The following is a 15,184-nucleotide window of genomic DNA, read 5'->3' on the forward strand; positions in this document are numbered from 1 at the left end:
CGCCGACTCATACGGAGGGGTCACTGTTAGCACCCTGTTCAGCAACATCAGCAACTCCATCGACGATGAAGTCGATCGTTTTCTGAGCATGGGCGTCACGACCGCCAGCGCCTTCATTGACGTAATGCAGTGGTGGTCTCCCCGCAAAGAACTACTCCCTGTTCACTAAAAGATGGCCTGCGACTACTTGGGAGCGCCGGCGACGTCAACTCCCTGCGAAGGCGCGAATAGCGAAGCCGGGCGGGAGTTCGCATGCGTTCACCAGTCGCTGTCGTTGACGCTCTTCATCCAGTCCATGTGCTTGTGCTCGTGGATCGCGGCCGGCTGCCTGAAGGTCCCGTCTGAATGGGCCGGAGTGGCACAGGATCTTATTGCCTGTCGTGCGTCCCGAGGACGACAACAGGCAATAAGATCAGGTTGTTGATGAGATTCGTCATCGACCAAGACGACTGGGACGAGGTTATGGAGGAGAGTGTCATCGACAGCCTCAACGCCCGATTCGAGAGTATTCTATATGAATAAAGCGCTCTACCTAGCATTTACCTGTTATAAACCTTTTTCATGTGTAGTACCCCGGTAATTAGCCTGTAATCGGGTCATTTGTATGGGGTAAGGGTAAAAGGTAGGGTAAAGGTAGGCGAGTTGCTTTTTTACTTTAACCTTATCTTGCCGCGATCTAACTTGCAGTGCACACTCCACTGCCACACTGCTTTATGAACAAATATACTTTAGGATAAGTCGATAAACCCACCACCCGACACAGCCAATTAGTAAAGCTGTCACGTAAACAAAACGTGCCAATTAGTTACTGGTTCAGCACACTGGTGTGTTGGAGAATAAACCTACATCTACAATTACGCGATCTAACAAAAAAAAAACCTCAATTCTGGATATTGGTCACGAAAGCCTACGTGTTAAGTTGATAAATGGAAAATCCCCAAGTGTTGCATTCAGCAACATGTAAATCACGTGTGATTAAATCAACTAAAATAAGGCTCTTTTAGTCAGCCGAGTCTCAATACAGGTATTTCTCGATTTACGAACGTTCTTTTTACGAAATTTCGCGTGAGCGCAATTTACAAACCGTGGACACTTTTCGATGAACGAAATCAAATTCACGCGTTAACGAAATTTCGCCACACGCCACGAGATCATCAAACGAGAAGCACTCGGTGTGGGGGTGGGGGAGAAGGCGCGTCATCCATCCGCGATTGCGTCACTACCCACCTCAGCCCAACCACGTGCCAAAGGGGCAGGACCTAAAGAGGAAGGGACGGGGCTTATGGAGGTTGAACTTCCCATGTTGAAGGGAAAATAGTTGAATCATCGGGGATGCGTTCCTGAATGGTGCAACGACGAATATCTGAGGCGAAGGGTGAGGCGACGGACACAAGAATTGGACGGACGATGTTGCGAGCGACGTGTGGGTTGAGGCGACGCAAATCGGGTAGCGGTATTAATAAAATGACGACATACTTGCGAAACGACGCTAATGAGAGAGACTTAAATCGGGGTATTACTATACATGCAGCAGCAGTGCTGTCGATGCGGCTACAAGCCAGATAGTATTCTCAAATGGACTTAACGTGTAATCATGGCTTAATGTGAGTAGTTAAAACAAATTGTAATTGAAACATGCTTTTAACAAAAGTACTTTTTTTATATATATAACGTACTGTTTTGTTTTCAGTGTTCTCATCACACACACGACAAATTTTCCCTATAGCCTGTTGGAGAAAGTGTTACATGGCGACCACCTGTTAAGGCGGTATTGCACACGAAGGGTGATGTGGCCAGACCACACGTGCGTACATGCACATACACGGAAGTTACACTTATGGGTTTTATTGCCCACTTCATCGGAATTTCGAATTTCATGTGGGCTATTACAGATGAAAAGGTAAATAGTGATAACACAAAAACACTTTCAAAGGTCAGATTCGACGTGAACATTTGCACAGTATCTTGGAAGTCACATAACTAGTGAGGTACAACACTCCTCTACACATCAACTCATTAACTTTGAAGACCTGAAGGTCTTTACACAATCAAACAAGACCATCTTCTTTAAAATTTGTTTAAACACCCATAAATGCTAGTTTTGGAATCAAGAATTGGTGTACTAGTGGACTGCGGCTGACCTGGTCTGAGCAGTGAAGTTGTAGGGGGTGTTTTTTGGAAAGATTTGGGAAATAGGATGGAGCCGAGTGGTGATGGAGACAAGAAGATAAGTGTTGGAAAGGCAGCAAGGACCGCCGAGTGCCGTTTCTAACATCAAGAATGGTGGCACGTAGTGACAGCTTTGCCCCTACCCTTTTCGAGTGGAGAAGAGGCGGACCCAAGGTCGACAGATCAAGGGCAGTCTCTAGCCGAAGTCTGGCCCAGGGACAAAGCCAGCCATCGGGCCACCAAGCGGCCAGCTGCTGGCATCGTCGACAACAGAGTAACGTCGACCAATGCCCATGACTGCCCTGGCATGGGAGTTGCCAGCCTGCAATCTATATCACTCACAGTACAGCAGCCACGGTTAACGCTCCCAGCTGCCCTGATGAAGCCGCCAGCCACGTGTTTCGCCACGCCAGCCTGGGGCCTACAGCGTCAATGGCGAAGCGGTGTCGGCCAATGCTCCTGGCAGCAAAGCTGCCGGCCAATGTGCATTGCCAGCCTGAGGCCTACAGCATTGAGTGGAGCAGCGCTGGAAAACATCCATGGCTGTCCTGGCAGTGGAGTCGTCAGCCATGCAGGCCGGCAGCCCGCGGCCTACATCAGAGAGCAGCTATGGGCACCGTTGCTCATCGTTGACCAGCTGATGCCTCCGCCAGTCAGAGCTAGACCAGTTCACATGCCAGCTGACGAGCCGCTAAGTGGGCGACCATCAGCAGCACCGATAGCGGAGTGGTTCTAGGGGCCGATCACAGTTCGGCCAAGTACGCAGCTCGCCATACACCCGATGGCAAACCGCCGGCATGAATTGCAGCTCACTAGGGTTCCCATTTTAAAGGGGTTCTAGGTCGGGAACCCACATGGGGGAGGGGGTGATGTAGTGGCCGAGGGGGGAGGGGGTGATGTAGTGGCCGAGGTATAAGGGGGGGGGGTTTGGTAAGATCTAGAAGAGGGGTTGGATCTGAGGGAGTGGTCATGGAGACAGGTGATGTTTGTTGCTGGAAAGCAGGTGGGTTAATGATCAAAAACGATGGGTCGAGGATGGGGTTGCGGAGTTCTGGTGGGAACGGGGTGAGGTTACAGAGCTTGCCCCTAAAACCATAATCACACTCGGTCACATCTGCAAGTTTCACAGATTATTTTGTATGGCCTCAACATTTGTGCCTCGTAATAGAGGTTAACTGAATCTGTATTATGTCTTGTAGCGCGAATTACCCAAAATGTAAAGGTTCTGCCCATGAGGTTCCTATGGGAAAGAATATGGTGGTTTCATTGTGCGACTATAGCATCGACATCTCCACGAGGGACTTTTGCAGAGCATTCAAAAAGTTTACATCACGTCCTAGTTTTGTACAACACAATAACAAAACACTAACTACGACATATCGACATATATAAACAAATTTCCATTGTTCAAAGAGCACATTTCCCAAGGGCTACGTTCATATTTAGATTTTAGGCCAAATCGCAATGTCAATTTCAAATTCGTCACATATGCCACGATTGCAGCGAATCATTATCATCAAAGACGGTCACTACATCACATGCTTTCAGTTGCGCTTCTGCAACCATCTGGAACGCTCTTCCCTTACGATAGTAAAGCCACTGGAGCTATGCACTTCTAAATTGAAAATTACTTTAGAACTGCTTTTTGTGTTTAGTTTGTCCTTCCCCCGCACTGTATGTCTACATACGGTGCGAAAGAAGTTAAACATACATATGGTGCAGATATTACCTTTAATGTCCAAAAAATTGTTACTTTTTATACTGAAACGGTGAGAAAAAGCCACATATCCACGTAAGGTGTAGGCTCTCACAAGACCATCATCTTCTAGCTACACGAGTTCCTAATCACTGAGCGTAATTATGCCCCATTGTTAGCTTTCCCTTTATGCATGAGCACACACACATGTAGTGAGCATATATAGGTAAAATACGTTCATCTTTAAGCCAATTAGAACACTATCCTGAGCTGACCAAATTTTGTGCACAAGTCTTGCATGACAATTCTTATAAGTTTTTTTCCAATAGGGGTGGCCAAACTTTCCGATCCCGAGCTGCATCTAAAATCTTCATATAGCCGAGAGCCACAAGACACGTCACGGGGAATGGTCACACGGCAAGTTCACTTGCCCTGTTTGGTTGTGGAGTTTTAAACTCAGAAAATCTGTGGCAGCAACCCAACGCAGGATTCATGTCTGGCTGTGCTACCAGACTTGTCCTGTTTGAAATAAACAAAAACATTCTAAATTGTCCGCGTATCTATCGTGATGGACTTGAACTGCCCAGGAGCCATGTGGCTTGCAAGCCGCAGTTTGGCCGTGCCCATCCTCTACATTATACATGCATTGGACACATTGTCAATAGCATTAAATCACTTTGTATGCATAACTACCGTATTTTCCCGCATATAACCCGCGGGGTATACCACTTTTTACAAACAAAACAAGACCCTGCGGGGTATATGGAGGTGTGGGCAATCTGAAATTTGTTTTATACAAAACGCTATTTTTGCGGGGTATATGCGTCTGCGGGTTATATGCGGGAAAATAAGGTAAATCACCCATACATTTAAGTTGTTGTAATTGGTATGGTTTAAGACAAAAGGAAATTACATGCTATTAAACAGCATCTGAAAGTAGACATTTTGCATAAAATGTAATATAATAACGTATCAGCCTTTGTCAATTCACTGTTGATAGCGTCCCCAATGCTGTTAGTCATAGGAACCGTTCAGATATCATTTGCCAACGATGTTAGCCATGGGCGAGAATCAAACTCAGGTCGCCAAGTCCACAACAGTGCGCCAACCACTGTGCCACCATTTCACTCTTAAGAAAATAAGTATTACGCGGTGAAGATATTGGTGGCATAATGTATATTACCAGAGAAAATTTTCATGGTAAACGTATGTGTACATGGATGTTAATATGCCTTCACAATATAGGCATACCTGGGCAGAATACTTTCGCCACCAAATTTGGCTATTATAGATTTAAACATCCAAAATGTGTTGCAAGGACATGCGCTTTGCATGATCACCAAAGGCTAAAAGGAATGTTTTAAATGTACAAATGACTGCCATCAATAGCATAACTTTATCAAGAGCATTAGGTAGCAAATTACCCAGATAAGATACGAACAAAAACAGTCTCCCCCATATACAAACCCACGAAAAGTGCTTATAAAACATAGCTTCTTTGAAATTGCCATTCCTTGAATTTCCCGTGTCAAGGAATGGTAAACGAACATGCCATGGGGGACTCTCCCATCATGGGATCATCAACACAAAGGGGATATTTCTAAATTTACAGTCAGTTCCATCTAAATGCTCGGACATTTGCAATAAATGCGTGCTCAAAAGGAACGTGTCGTCAAATTATATACTTGTGTAGGGCGAACAGAAAACGGACCCTAATCAGATTAAACGTACTCGCAGGAACCCGCGGAACTTCCGTGCTAAAGGGATGGTGAATATGTACGTTTATCGTTTAGCAGTTACGTTTTCGACATTTGAATATTTTAGGATCTTTATTCTTTCAAAAGTAATTTCATTAAAGCTTAATTGTATTTGTATGTTGTTTTAGCTATTTAAAAAAAGAAAATCACAACTATTCCTTTGTGACAAGTTTAAGCCTACCTCAAGGAAATTGCAGCGCACAACAGTAGACAAAGTTGAAGTGACTTGGCCAAGGTAAGCAGGCCCATTATGTCACCCCGACTTTGAACTGCACGTCTCGACATTGGCTTCCTCTCCGTTCAAATCCAACAGCCCTTTCTCACTCGGTGGCACCATTCTCTCCCCCCCTCCCCCCCTCTCTTTTTTCAGCTCTCGTGCGACGTAATGCCATTTCATCGGCTTACTTCCGCTTGGTGGTGCCGGTGCCTCTTTCCGCTGCCCGCTCTCAAGGCGTCAAGCTTTTCCTCCAAAATGAATTTCAGCGCTGCCGTGCCGTTATCTGTCCTCCGTTCTTCTTGCCTGCCGCTGTTTCCGGCCGAGGTGCGCGCGGTACCACTGCACGTGCTGCCTAGTCACTGCTCGGACAGCCTCGCGTTCTTCCGTCTGTCCCGACATGCTGCCCACGCTGATGTTCTGTCCTCGCAGGTCTGACTGCTCTTTATTGTGGCTGGGTGTTACCCTCTGCGCTTATGTTGCGGGTATTCCACTGTTAAAAAAAATAGCGGTAAATTGGTCCAACAAGAGTAAAAGCAGTGAGGAAATGTGTTATCAAGCTATGTCTCAGAGCCAAAGAAAATTGTCAGAAAACAGCAAATGTGCGATGCTAGATTGGAAAGATGGTATCTACCAAGTTGTTTGCAGTAAACACCAGGAAAGAGCACGATACAGACACACGAACAAGACGTGTACAGCTGGATGAAACAAAACTTCAGGAAACAGAGGCTGCACATTATATCCATTGCGATCGTGACCGAGATGAATGAACGCACTTCCTTTCTTTCTGTTTGTCGGAACAGGAGAAATCCTGTTAAAATTGTTTGTTTTCGGTTTTCTGCAGTGGTCCCACGGCACGACGCACGAGTTTTGTTACAAAGAATAGGCCAGAACCTGTCCAAACTTGTTTTTCCTTCCTTTCCACACGAGAATGAGTGAAGCACAAGTGCAGAAGCTTTTCTTCCTCTCCGCTAAAGAAGATGGGACTCCCTCCCTCTAACCCTTGCGTGAGAGAAAAGGAGTGAAGCACGTATAGTTCTGTATGTCCCGTTGCATAATAGATGGACACACGCAAGCGTTATTTTCGATCAAAAGATTCCGTAGACAATGGTATATCACTGCTAGGGTACAAATGTCTCAAAGCTGTGGATTCTGCAGTGCTCACCACACATTCAACACCTACCGATTGCCATGTTTTCATCGAAATTCCTAAGAGACATAACTATTATGCCCACATAGAATGCAACAAAATATGTGGGTGCTTGAATGCAATCGTAATGTTCAAAAACAATTGTGCACATGGAGACTAAATTAATTACATTGTGTCGCAAGATCTAGTGAATTTTGGAGATTGGCATGACTGAAAAAGGGATTAGAATTAGAAATTATTAATTGTGCATGTCAAACCTTTTTGTTTATCGGATAACAGAGCTGGTAAAAAAAAAAATGTCTTGTTCTGGTAAAATTGAAGTCAAAATAAGGTGATTCAGGTCACATTTTTTCCACTACTGCAAAAAACCGTAACATATGCAAGACACTCCCAACATCTTCTCTGTAGCCAAATTGCTGCCAAATGTGTACAGTGCAACACCTGGCAGGCTTTATAACCACACTGCACTGTGTAGTTATGCGTCGCTTCTCTAGGGAAACAGACTGGACATATGCTAATTTATCAAATGGCATTGGCGGCTTCGTGCGCTGCAGATTCCCGAGAACTGAAAAAGCGGATTTCTTTTGTAGCGTCAATTTCCTTTTTTTGTTTTGTGTGTGCAGAGAACAAGAGTGTCGCTTAAAACAAGAAAACGGCCTTGGGGTCGTCGACTCGGGACAAACCCAGCTGAAATTAATCCCTGGCAGTGGCGGTGTGGAAGAGATGGGGGGGGCTGTGATCAGGATGGGGTTGGAGGGGTGGTGGTCTCTGGTTTTTCAGGAGTGACCACTTGGCTCACAAAGCCACCTCGGCAGTCTCTTCCCTGCGATCCCTGTCCTCCTCGTCGCCGGGGTAGGAGTGCCAAGTGAGGCGCTCCTCGTAAAATGAGATCACCACCTGAGGGGGGGGGGGGGGGCGCACAGTTCATGCAGGTAATTGCAGGGCTGCACCTTTACCGTTTTATATCCTAACAATAACGACGAAAAAAAAATGAACCTGGAACTAGGTTTGCTTCATTCGTCAAGTAAATAAACACCTTTCAGCTTTTGCAGATTAACTGGTTATGATCACATTCAAATCAGATAAGCATATGCCACGATGGAGAGATGTTAAACTCCCTCGCTAAGTATAATACAGGTCATGGGTTTGATATTGACCCTGACGCTTGTATATTTGGAGTTTGCATGGTCTCCCCGTTATTGCATGGACCTTACTCCGGGTCCTCCGTTTTTTCCCTCCACATTCAGAAACATGTATTTAGAGTATTTGGCTGCTTTAAATTTCCACATAATAATCCAGTTCGTTGAGCTATCATTTGTGAGCAGGTCGCTTCTGAAAAAGAGCTATATAACTTAGTGGGCCTTACCTGGTCAAATAAAAATAGTTTACGTTAAACAAAGTACAAATATTGTTCACGTTATGCGAGTTAAGAAGTCGTGGATTTGAAAATTCCATGTATACCTGAGGGCATTTAAGGTTGGCCTCCTTCGCTGGTACCAGATCCGCCTCGTCAGAATCTCTCCTGTTGATAAAAAAGCACTCAAGAAAATTAACCAAACTTTTCCACAATGCACTATGTGGTCATATTCACTCTGTATTCCAGATGGAATCTCCTGCAAGAATATAGGATGGATTCAGCATTCACATCGCACCCATTGTTAGTACCCAACTGTAGAGAAGTGCATGTACTAAATACATATGCAGAGGACCAAAATGCACTATTTCAGGAAATTATGTTTTTTAATATTTGAAGAATGTAAAAATTCCGTGTGTAAACAAATACTAAATAGTATGACGAACTACCTTTTAAAAAAGGCGAATGTATAAGTTGAATAACATTGGGTCAAATTAATACAATCTCAGCTCTTACCACTTCATGAGAAACATGAGCTCTCCACTGGAATCTGTGGCGCCGATGATTCTCTCCGGCTCCAGGCCCCGAGTGAAGCCTCGGATTCTGTCGTCAGCCTTGGGGATACAGAAGTGCACCGCACACACCTTTTAGAAAAAGCACCAGGAACCACTGCAATGGTTTCAATGGAACAACGACAGTACTCACTTCCTCATCTAAAAGGAAATAAAAATCATGCATATGCATGGATTCTATCACACTTTCCAACCTGTTTGTCCTCAGGAATATTAACATTAAATTAATATTTCTAATAGCTATTTTGGTTATAATCCCTCTGAATATCCCCCACTACAATTACCAGAAATGAAACCATCGCCCACCTGCGAACTGGTACATTATTTACTGCCACTTGTTGCTCAGCAACTACATTACTAACAATAGCCAGGTGGATTGCCTTCACACCTCTAGCATCACACTCCCGAGTGTGACTTTTTAGTGAGACCCATTACAATGTTGACTGCAGTTGGCATTTGGCAGCAACCCCCACCCTAGCCTCCTCGGGTCTAATGTAATCACTGAACATGGCTGCGTAATAACAATTCTAAATACTAAGCTGTAGAACCCTGAAAATTTCAAGCGATTCCTTAATTACCCACTTATAGGGATGTATATTTTTACGAAGCGTACTGGTTGCAAATTGCATCTCGAAAATTTGTAATGCAGTTTTTTCGCATGGTCAGGAAATCAATGTGGAAATGTAGCCATAACCCGTGCCAACAATTTCCCGAGTTCTGCGATTATATATTGGGGAATTTGGCTATTAATAAGTGTTTATACATGTGGGATGAACTCAAAGCACCCAGAGACCACCCATTGGTACAAAGAGGTTAACACTCCATACGCCATACAGATCAAAATGAATCTACTTGCTATACTGCCATCATACCCCGGCAAATGCCCCAGATATGGAGACGGATGCCCAACAGGTAGGGAAGGAGTATCACGAATTTGTTTTCAAAGCGATTGATTAAAGGTGTGCAACACAGCCAACAAAGCGCCATGTGTAGTCAACGTTCTGTTACACAGAATATAACTCACCTTTCTTTCCTCTTTCTTCTTCTTGGAACGGCCGTCATCTGAGCCATTGAGGGATGAGGCCTTGCGCTTCTGCCCTTCCCCCCGTTCCTCGCTGGCCCCGCTATGTTTTGGCGTCGACTTCTGAGAATCCAGGTATTGGGTGATGAGCTCTGGGCAGTCCAGGTTCTCCTCTGGCTCCCAAGTGTTGTCGTCACTGGTGGCAACACGGACGTCCAGGCTGGCGTCAGCGATTTTTGAATCCTCCCTCCTCCCACCCCTTGGCTGTACAGCAAGTAGGTCAGAAGCTTTATCGGTGGGGTTGCTCCTACAATCAGATCTGGAATTCGGAGTCGCATTGCTGCAAACTTAATAACAAATGTGGCATGTGACTACTCGGTCCCCCATCAACAATTTGCAAATCCATTAAAAAGTGTTACCATTTTTCTGTATTTATATATTTGGGTCTTGTTTGCATGCTTTAGTCCACTCAATTAGCCTAATCATAACATTACCATAGGATTTACATTGAGACCTCCTTTGCCAGTAACAAGATATAGGAATAGGTTTTACCCTTTTAACTGGACCAATCAAATTCAAGGACAGTGCATATTATCAGAGTTGTCTTTTTTGTTTGCATTTTGACTGCTTGTGTTGTGGTTATTGCAAACATGATGCCTTGAATAAAGGTGTCAGTTTTTGTGCCAGTTAAAAGGGTAAAACCTATTCCTATTACCATTGGATGTGTAGGAGAATTCGATTTTAATCAATGATGTGATACATTATAACATACCTGCTTGACTACTAAACACTCATTAGTGAAATCACATGATACAAGTCTTACATCAAATTTATATTTTAAGAAACTAAGGGACTGTGTTAAAAGTGGTGCACAAGCACAAACAAAAGAAATCCATTGCAAATTATTAATGTTGAACTTTTTTCAGTTTTTCAAGTAAAATACTGTGGAGAGATCTCTTGCCAAACATTACTTCACGATGAAGAATGGCAATTGTTCAATCATCATCAGTCACGATTAATTCGCTGATGGATGTGCGGCCTCCCACAAGTCATCATCACTCACGGTCCTGCATGCACGAGTTGATTACACTTTTCATTTCAACAGCGAAAGATCTCTCGAGCGTGTTCTCTCCTTTGGCTGCCACTCTACTCCGAGTCTCAATGACCGGGTCATGCCATCATCTCTGCTAGCAATATGTCCTGCCCCAGCACACTTATATGTTCCTTAACAGCCGATATGATGCCTATAACTTGCCTAAATTTTATAATGCATTTATTCCTAATCTCTCAGTGCAATTCCAAGCTTACAGCTCCCCATGCTTGTCTGTGGACTTTTCAGACTTGTTAGATTTTCTTAATCGTAATTCATGTTTCAGATAATATACACAATTAAAATATCAATGTCAGACACATGTACATGCTACTTTGCATTCGTAAATGTTACCCTATTATGTTTTGCTACGAGTAGTGAGATTCTGAATCCTCAATTCCCAGCTGGGTGGATTATCAAATAATCACCCTGTTTGAATATACGGAACACAAGTTAATTGTCTTTTGGCCATGCAAGACAGTATGCCACTCTTACTGTGAGAAGCCCTTCCACTTGAGCAGGTATTCAACTTTGCCCTTGACCACTCGCCGGTCAAGCACCTTCTCCACCACGTACTCCTCCTCCTCCAGCTCTCCTTCCGGTACCCCTCCACCCACCACCTCTTCCTCCGCCTCCTCTTCCTCCGCCTCCTCTTCCTCAAGGTGCTTCTTGTTTTGCTTGCTCTTCCCCATCTTCTGAAAATTACATTCACGAATTAGTCGGGCTGATGATCGATAGTTTGGTAATGTCATCATTAGACCTCCTTTGCCAGTACCAAATGTAATAATAGGGTTTTTCCCCTTTTTTCTGGCAACAAAACTGAAACTTTTTTTTACGAGGATTCATGTCTGCATTAATCACAATACCTGCAGTCAAAATGCAAACAAAAAACAGCGACACAATACAGGTAGGGATATAAAAGGGACAACAGCACGAAAACGAACTTAAACTTCGATTTAAAGCTTTCGTGACTGCAAGGATTCATCTTCTTTGGTTCTTTCGGTAAAATCACGTAGAATGAGAATAAAATAATTAATTGATAAAATAAAATAATACAATAATATTCTCACGACGTTTCGGCCACAACACAAGCGGCCTTCATCAGGTGAAGGGACGAGACTGTCTGTCACTCCAGCGCTGTCCTCCAGACAGTCTCGTCCCTTCACCTGATGAAGGCCGCTTGTGTTGTGGCCAAAACGTCGTGAGAATATTATTGTGTTATTTTATCAATTTATTATTTTATTCTCATTCTACGTGACTTTACCGAAAGAACCAAAGAAGATGAAAACGAACTTGTAATGCTTGAGCAAAGGTCCTGCAAAGATAGGCTTTAAAATGTGCAATGGCCTCCTGGTCCATCGGTTGGAGGACTGAATTTGTGTTTGGTGGGAGAAACACTACTTTCATGTTTGGGTGAATATCATCTAAATGTGAGGGGTGGCCAGGAGCATTAATAATCAACCACAAGCAAAATCTTGAATGGGATGACCTCTTCTCTGCAGTATTTTTAAACATTGGGAATTGTGAAGCAATCCTCGAATATTGCTTTTGTGACCCAAGCCTTTGGACTTGAATGGAAAAAAATAGAAGGGTTGCCTGATGCCCTTAAAGGCACGGGGATTTTTCAAATGATACACGATCAGTGGTTTCAGTCTGTGATCTCCGCTGCATTAGCCCCAAGCAGGAGCGTAAAGCGATCTTTCGCAGGCTTAAAACCGGGCCTTGTCTTTTCCTCATTTGAAAGGTATGTTTTTAATGTCATTTCCCCCCCCAAAAGTCCCATCTCATGACGTTAAATATTTGCTCTGCCGTATAACCACCTTCATTGATATTTTTTCAACACTTCAGGATATAATTCCGTTGCTTACATATCACCACTGGCACAAAATTAGAACGAGGCTTAAATCTATTAAACCAACCATGACTGGCCACAAATTTAGCGTCAGGATCACCGTGCTGCCATTTCACGTCCTCGAAAAGACTTTAAGCCTTAACTAGAATCACCATAAGGCTAAGTGGGACGCGCCGTTGAATTTTATCTTCCATCCACAACGTAAGCAACTTTTCCGTCTCGGACGGCACCTGATCGATCGCTGCTTTATCACAGTTGATTTTAAAGGTGCCGAACCTTTCACATGTTCCTTTATACAAGCACTGTCCTTCAAAATTTTAGTCACTGTTGAGGTAGTGAGACCGAGCTCGTGTGAGATGAAAGAGTTTTGTCGCTCCTTCATGCTTAATTGTTGTCATTTTCTGCTCTAAATCAATCACTTTACGCCTACGAGCAAGTCCTGTACTCTTGCTAGCACTTGGTCGCTTTCCAGTCATTATTGCAATGCATTTAAGGATTCAGTTTCATTTATTTGGTATAGCCCTGTGGGCCATTCGGCTCTTGAATCGGGTGCAACCGCAACAAACAAAAACATGAACAAGAAAACATTAAGTGACTGCGAGACGATGTAGCGGGTGTAAGCACGGTAACAATGTAACAGTGTGACTGAGAGTGGGGGAGCGGCTTATATCACCGCCTTGGGGAAGATGCTTACACCTCGTTCCGCGACAATTCATTCGCAACCTCACCGCTCCGCACGACTTGCGCTTACGTAACTAACACAAACATTTCCGCACATTGATTTTTTTTACATGATTTATGGGGGCAGTTCCGTTAGGGTGCATTTCCTAAGGACTGTCTGTAAAGACACACACGTCCTTCTGTATTGATATTTATAGATGTATAGCAATAATTGCCCCATATCGGCAGAAAAATGGCCTCAGGTCAATCTTGCAAATTAAACAGTATCCCAGTTTATCGAGTCTTTACCTGGCTCTACAAAATAAACTTTAATCTTAAGGTATACATGCGAGAGCAATTATGTTGCAATTGGGGATTAGCGAGGCCATCATCCAGCAGCGGACTGACAACGTGCTGTACATGTACAATGTGTTATTTACATCAGTATATTGATGAACATTGAGTCATGTCATTGCAGTTTGAAGTCACCAATACACTGCTGGATTTGAGATGGCTTCCCTAACGCAGCCGCGGATTCGCGTCTTAACGATGCTACAAATACAATGATCCACTTAGCGTCTGTGCACAAGAACTCGATAACTTTCAAGCGGTGGTCAAACCCGGACTATTTAACATTGCAGCAATGTATCACTGTTATTATTATGGCCGATTATATATTTTTATATGCACGCGTTTCCTAACGAGTTGTTTTACGCGCAGCCCCCACCCCCCATTGTTTAAAGTCCGGTGGAAGCACATTTCCATCAAAACGTTACCAAAAAAATATTACCGGCTTCCTTCTCAAGCTACGACTGATAACAGCGCGTATTAACACCAAACACACATACACAGCTCCGGACAATAAGTTAAACAACAACAACAACAAACCCACCCGACCCCTCGTACATTTCATTAATTAACACAACGATATTAAAAAAAAACTGGCGCGGTCTAATCGGCGCCTCAGGAACAAGGCCCGAGCGGCATCGAAACCGTAAAGACACCATCAACGGCATTCGTACAAACATTTAAGAGATTAAGTGGTTGCGGTGTTGCGAGGTATAAGAGGCTCGTTATTAACCGAGTGAAGACGGCGAGCTTGTTGTCTTTGTGTGTTCTGGTTTTGTTGCAGTTTACCGCTCGCTCGCTCGCTCGCCTTCTGGAACTTTCCCCCCGCGTCGTGCTTTCGGAACCGGATCCAGCACGAACACAAACCGCCTCCCACCCCGAGATCCGGTTCCTCAAGTCGTAATTATAATTTTTTTAAAAAAAAAATATGATAAATAATGCAGTTTTAAACACCCAAGTAGGCTTTCGCGACCAACATTGTCCATAAATAATAGAGGGCGGTTTTTTTGTTAGATAGCCTAAATATATAAACGTGTCGTTAAACCCGCCACCACCGGACACGGCCAGTTGGTAATGTTTTTAAGTGTCACGGTAACGGAACGTGGCAATTCGTAGCTAGAATGGAGAATTTTGAGACAGATGCCATCCAGACAAGGCCGTAATTACAGTAAAACCTTGGATTGCGAGCATAACTCTTTACGGAAACGTGTTTGTAATCCAAAGCACTCGTATATCAAAGCACTCGTGTATCAGTTGTGATGACGTGACGCTCGGCAGACAAAGCGTACTACACGTACACT

The 15,184-nt window shown here is 44.0% G+C and overlaps 1 protein-coding gene across 4 annotated transcripts; it reads right to left on the bottom strand.

Annotated features, from left to right (window-relative positions):
• Positions 1-1,829: 1,829 nt before the first annotated feature.
• Positions 1,830-14,826, bottom strand: LOC116948669 (chromobox protein homolog 1-like). Of its 4 annotated transcripts, none has more exons than XM_032965583.2 (6): positions 14,673-14,826; positions 11,519-11,718; positions 9,937-10,252; positions 8,857-8,954; positions 8,448-8,508; positions 1,830-7,883 (listed from the first exon to the last, which is right to left on the bottom strand). In XM_032965583.2, exons 2-6 carry the CDS (start codon positions 11,713-11,715, stop codon positions 7,782-7,784), a joined length of 774 nt encoding a protein of 257 aa, XP_032821474.1. In that variant the 5' UTR covers positions 11,716-11,718; positions 14,673-14,826; the 3' UTR covers positions 1,830-7,781. The 4 variants fall into 4 exon arrangements, with proteins under 4 accessions (XP_032821474.1, XP_032821480.1, XP_032821475.1 ...); XM_032965589.2 differs by having other exon boundaries at positions 9,937-10,129; positions 14,673-14,824; XM_032965584.2 differs by having other exon boundaries at positions 11,519-11,715; positions 14,673-14,774.
• Positions 14,827-15,184: the final 358 nt, after the last annotated feature.

Source organism: Petromyzon marinus, chromosome 34 (genome assembly GCF_048934315.1).
Source record: "Petromyzon marinus isolate PM22_M1 ecotype Great Lakes invasive population chromosome 34, UKy_Petmar_22M1.pri1.0, whole genome shotgun sequence".
Classification (NCBI taxonomy): domain Eukaryota; kingdom Metazoa; phylum Chordata; class Hyperoartia; order Petromyzontiformes; family Petromyzontidae; genus Petromyzon; species Petromyzon marinus.

Excerpts from the sequence above, each read along its gene's own strand:
- LOC116948669 (XM_032965583.2), bottom strand. The coding sequence starts at position 11,715 with ATGGGGAAGAGCAAGCAAAACAAGAAGCACCTTGAGGAAGAGGAGGCG. Across the intron at positions 8,509-8,856 it reads CTCATGTTTCTCATGAAGTG|GAGAGATTCTGACGAGGCGG; the intron begins GTAAGAGCTGAG and ends TTTTATCAACAG. Across the intron at positions 7,884-8,447 it reads CCAACCTTAAATGCCCTCAG|GTGGTGATCTCATTTTACGA; the intron begins GTATACATGGAA and ends CCCCCCCCTCAG.